At 36.2% G+C, this 5,486-nt stretch overlaps 1 protein-coding gene across 1 annotated transcript in view; it reads left to right on the top strand.

The window, feature by feature from the left end:
• Positions 1-5,486, top strand: part of Carf (calcium responsive transcription factor) — a 37,419-nt gene that overhangs the window by 23,443 nt on the left and 8,490 nt on the right. Inside the window, exons 10-11 of the mRNA XM_013353451.2 lie at positions 1,413-1,556; positions 2,945-3,178. Of these exons, the coding sequence (XP_013208905.1) occupies positions 1,413-1,556; positions 2,945-3,178 (378 nt within the window). The remainder of the gene's footprint in view (positions 1-1,412; positions 1,557-2,944; positions 3,179-5,486) is intronic.

Raw genomic sequence — 5,486 nt, 5'->3', positions numbered from 1 at the left:
GAGTGCACGAGGGCACCAGATCTCATTACAGATGGCTGTGAGCCACCATGTGGTTGCTGGGAATTGAACTCAGGTCCTCTGGAAGACCATACAGTGCTCTTAACGTCTGAGCAATCTCTCCAACCTGACCATGGCAACTGTTACAAAGGAAAAACATTTAATTGGGTGATTTATAGTTCCGAGGTTCAGTCCATTATCATGGTGGGATGTGGCGGCATGCAGGCAGATGTAGTGCTGGAGAGGGAGCTGAGAGTCTACATCTTGCACAGATGACAAGAAGTAGTCTGAGACACTGGGCATGACTTGAGTTTATATGAGACCTCAAAGCAGGCTAGCTTCACACACACTGTGTGGCCAAAGGTGGCCTTGAGTTCCTCATCCTCCTGCCTCTGCTTTTTTAATTCTGGGATTTACAGATGTTTACCAATATACCTAGTGACAAACTCTGTATTAGATCAAAACCACAATCAATAACCTCATGTCAGTTTATTAGTAGGATAAATAAGTATAATGGTAATTGTCAGGGAAAGGTTATAATTTTTAAAATGTTGACAAAGAAAAAAAATGCTTCTGAGAGATTTTACCAATTTACACTCATACCAGAAATGTATAAGAGCCATAGTAATTTTTAGGCAGAGGCCTAGGTTGTCATTGCTCTGGGTGAGAATAAAAAATATGAATCAATGAAGGATTTTTTCTTAATATTCTATACTCTCTTAGACATTGAAACTGTTCAAAATTATTAGTAAAATGAATAATGTTAAAGGCATATTGGGCTGGGGGATAGGAAAGTGGTAAAGGTAGCCCAGGTGTGTAGCTGTCCTGGAACTTGCTATGTAGATCAGGCTGGCCGTGAACTCATAAAGATCCTCCTCTCCCTGATTAAAGGCATGCATCACCACGAGTGGCTTAATTTATGTGTTGTTGGCCAGGCAGTGGTGCTCACCTTTAATCCCAGTACTGGGGGATTGAGCAGAGGCAGGTGGATTGCTGTGAGTTCAATGTCTTCCTAGTACACAGAATGAGTTCCAGGACAGCCAGAGATATGCAGAAAAACCCTGTCATGAAAAAAAAGAAAAAAATTTTACACATCTTTGTTGTATGAATGAATTTAGGTAATAAGAGTTTCAAGGCGATCAGCCTGGAAGAAGATCCATAAAATAAACCAAATGCAAATTATGGCTTCCAGGACAGGGAAGGAGAAAAAGGTTAAAAAAAAGTCTATATTTAGATATTTATACTCAGTTTGTGATCATTGTTGATTTTCTAAGTATCATGCACTCAATATGACAGCTTTTGTAAGCTTCTGAATACTAAATTCAATGTTCTCTAACTTTTCTTTTGAGTTCTTTATTGATGTTAGGTATTTCTTGAGATTATAATGAACAGTTTCTTCTTTGTATTGCATAAAGGATTTACATTAAAAAGGTACAGAAGTTCCCTGAATATAGAGTGCCTACAGACCCCCAGATGGACAGGAAGATGATCAGAGTGGAGCAGGAGAAAGCCTTCAGCATGCTGAAGAAGAACCTGGTGGATGCTGGGGGTGTTCTTCGGTATGACATTCAGACAGTATGTTTTCAATGGTTTCATCGAGGACTGGCTTTATAAGTTAGATACCTTACCAGCATTAAACTTATTTACTATTGTATATGTTATTAAGTTTATTACCTAAAAATTGTGTATAACTCAAAGCATACGTTGTTGATTACTATGACAGCCATGTGTGAATTTTAAGCCCTAAGTAAAATTTTATTTTATGCTTCATGTTTTAGATAGAAGGAACTATAATATTTCTGGCTTACTGTTCTTTATTTGTTAATTCAGGTGAAGAATTTATTATTGCATGAGGTCAAATATAAGGAAAACTTTTATATGATCGTTTATAAAAATGTAAAAAATTAAGTCAATAATTAGGCCCTTCAATTTTTAAAGTATGTAGCTCTAATATTTTTATTTTAAAAATATCATTAGATTTAAAATTTTTATTTTGTGTTTAAGAGGTTTTCCTGGATGTATATATGTGCATCGTGTACATTTTGATACCATGGAGGTCAGAAAAGGGCATTGTATTTCCTAGGACATGAGTTAGAGATGGTTGTGAATCACTATGTGTGTGCTGGGAATCAAACCTGGGATCTCTGCAAGTATACCAAATACTCTTAACAACTGAGTTATCTCTCCAGCTCCATACTATACAACTTGCTCTCTTTTGTTTTTATCGGTTTATATCAAGCAGAAGTACAGGGGGTCAGTGGGATAGCTCAGTGAGTTCACTCTCCAGGGCCCACATGATAAAAGGCAAGAACTGACTCCTTCAAGTTGTTCTCTGACCTCTACATATGCATGCTGACACATAGGTGTCCCCACATATACACATACACAAATAATAAATGTAAAAGACTATCCAAGTGCTTCACCAAAAGTTAAATCGCCTCTCTCTCTCTCTCTCTCTCTCTCTCTCTCTCTCTCTCTCTCTCTCTCTCTCTCTCTCTCTCTCTCCGTGTGTGCGTGTGTGTGTGTGTGTCTGTGTCTGTATCATGTGCATGCCTGGTACCTATGTAAATTGGAAAAGAGCTTTGGGTCCCTGGAGCTGGAGTTACAGATGGCTGTGAGCTACCATGTGGATCAGCAAGTGCTCTTAACTTCTGAGCAATCTCTCTACCCTCATATATGTGTAAATCCTTGCATTGCCTTAACATAGGGTAATAGTAAAAGTTCATGAAGTTACCTTTTAAATTGGATATAAAGTCAATCTTAGAGGAGTTGAACATAAGACATTTTAAATTTTATTCTATATAGCATTATCATATGTGATTTTTGTTTAAAAGATTATTCCCTTTCTTGATGCATATTAGCCTAAGTAATATGATCCCCACTTTTGTCTGCATTATCAAATTTTAATATTTAAATTTTAATAATTTCAAATGTTTTCTCTTATCAGATGGTATGTGCAGTTACCTACACAGCAAGCTCATCAGTATCATGAATTAGAGACTCGTGGCCTCTCTCTGTCACCATCTCCTTTTCCTATGTCTTCTCTTGAAGAAGAGGAAGCTGTAGTCAGAGATGAGAACTGTGCGTTGCCCTCACGTCTCCACCCACAAGTAGCGCATAAGATTCAGGAATTAGTGTCTCAGGGAGTAGGACAAGTGTATGCAGTGAGGAAGCAGCTCAGGTACAGGAGAAGCAGCGTTTTCTTTTACACTGGTTGCCTAGGTGATACACTAAGCATTGATTTCCAGGACATATGCATCTCATCTGTGAACATTGTTTTCAGCCAATGCTTGGCAAGCTTCATATGGTATTTCTTAATAAATTCTAAATGCTTATTTGAGACACTAAATCTTTGGCAGAGTAGACTATTTCTACTTGATGAATTTATTTTATTTTACTAGCTAAGGTCTTCCTGGCCTTTAATTCACTTATATAGCTCAGGTTGGCTTCCAGTTTTCAGCAGTCTCAGGTAACTAAGTGCTGGGATTACAGGTGTGAGTCACTATTCCTGAAATGAATTGAATTACATGATACCTATTTTTGACATAAAAATGTGTAGAATCAGAAAATTAAAAACCTAGATTAAAGTAATTATTTTAGATTGTTTAAAATTAAATAGAATTTTATTGTAATGGGTAATGAATATGATCAAAATAGAATATATACATGTATGATGTTCTCAAAAATTAAAATATTTGATTTTTAAAAAGATAAGTTAAACTATTTACTATAACTGTGTTATATTTGATTATAAATATGTTATGTATCACAACAACATTAATTAAGTATCTTGAGTACCATTAAAGATATGTCAAAATACTACAAATACAAGTTCCATTAGGCTGGAGGTGATGGCACACACCTTTAATCCCAGCACTCAGGAAGCAGAAGCAAGTAGATCTCTATGAGTTCAAGGCCAGCCTGGTCTTCAGAGCTAGTTCTAGGACAGCCATGGCTACACAGAGAAACCCTGTCTTGAAAAAAGAAAGAAAAGGCTTTTCATTAGATGAATAACTATCCATATAAACTGCAATGATAATTATTGTAATAAGGTGATTGATATATGTATATCACATATTCTGCCAAACCTTTAACTATATCATTTTACACATGAAAAAATAGAAATTAAAAATTGCTAAGTAATTGCCTTGAAGGACAGTGTCAGAACTGAAACCTGGATCTAGCTCTATAGCCTGTGTGTAATGTTATGATACTTTGTTCCTTTTGTTTACTGTGTATTGAAATCTGAATAAGAAAATGAGAATTATAAGAATTAGTTTTTGTTTGTTTGAGATTGGGTCTCACTGTATAGCCCTGGCTAAATTGGAACTCACTATGTAGACCAGGCGTCATAGAGATCTACTGGCCTCTGCATCATGAGTGCTGGGATTCAAAGTGTGCACAGCTACAGTGAGCAGACACCATATAACCTTTCTGTTTTCAGAAATAAACATTTCGATTCCCGGTCAGGGAACCAAAAAAAAAAAAAAAAAAGAAATAAACATTTGTTTTCATTGAGTTGCCTACAGAACAAAGCCAAAATTTAGTAAAGCCATCCACTATTTACTAAAATTGGCTTATTCTACTTATTTCAAATTTTTACAATTCTTATTCTACTTATTTAAAAAGAGGTTCAATGAGAAAGAAAAGTAATACATCTCTGCAGGTCTAATAAATGTAATATATAAAGCACAAATGTATTAAACATGTAATTGTGTAGCAATGCTACTTTTCTTACACTATCTTGCCTTCCAAAATATTATTGTCTCACAATGTTCGAACCATCAAGTTTCATGTAGTATTAATTGGTACCTTTAGAAGCAGTGTAACATGATGTTTACGTATACAAATTGGAAATAGGTCCGTGTTTTCTTACTTATTAAACAGGTATATAATTCAGGGCAACTTCAACTTGTGCAGCCTTCAACTCCCTCATCTGTAAGGTGGAATTGATTCTTGCACTGGGTCACATGGTCACAGTAATAGTTGAAGGAAATACCTGTAGTGTGTTCAGAATTGTGTCTGATATGGTAAGCACTTAACAACATTATAATGTTCAAATTGAGGATTGTGGTCCAAGTTTAATTCATAAAAATGTCCAAGCTCAGTTGGATGGTGGTGGCACACACTTTTAATCCCAGCACTTGGAAGGCAGAGGCTGGTGCATCTCTGTGAGTTTGAGCCAGCCTGATTTACAGAGTGAGTTCCAGGGCAGCCAGTGCTGTTTACACAGAGAAACCCTGTCTTGAAACAAGCAAACAAACAAAATAAAATGTTAAAGCTCTGTAATAGTGGGATTTGAACCAATTAAAATAGCACCTTTTGCTGGGTGGCGGTGGTGCAAGCTTTTAATCCTAGCACTTGGAAGGCAGAGACAGAGAAACTACAGAGAAACCCTGTCTTGAAAAACAAAACAAAACAAAACAAAAAAACCCAAACAAAAAAATAGCATCTTTCTTTAACCTTTGGTTTGTTTGTTCTTTTCTTTT

The sequence above is a fragment of the Microtus ochrogaster genome, unplaced genomic scaffold (assembly GCF_000317375.1).
Source record: "Microtus ochrogaster isolate Prairie Vole_2 unplaced genomic scaffold, MicOch1.0 UNK8, whole genome shotgun sequence".
Lineage (NCBI taxonomy): Eukaryota > Metazoa > Chordata > Mammalia > Rodentia > Cricetidae > Microtus > Microtus ochrogaster.
The sequence above is the reverse complement of the archived record's forward strand: the minus strand, read 5'-3'. Positions and strand labels throughout refer to the sequence as shown.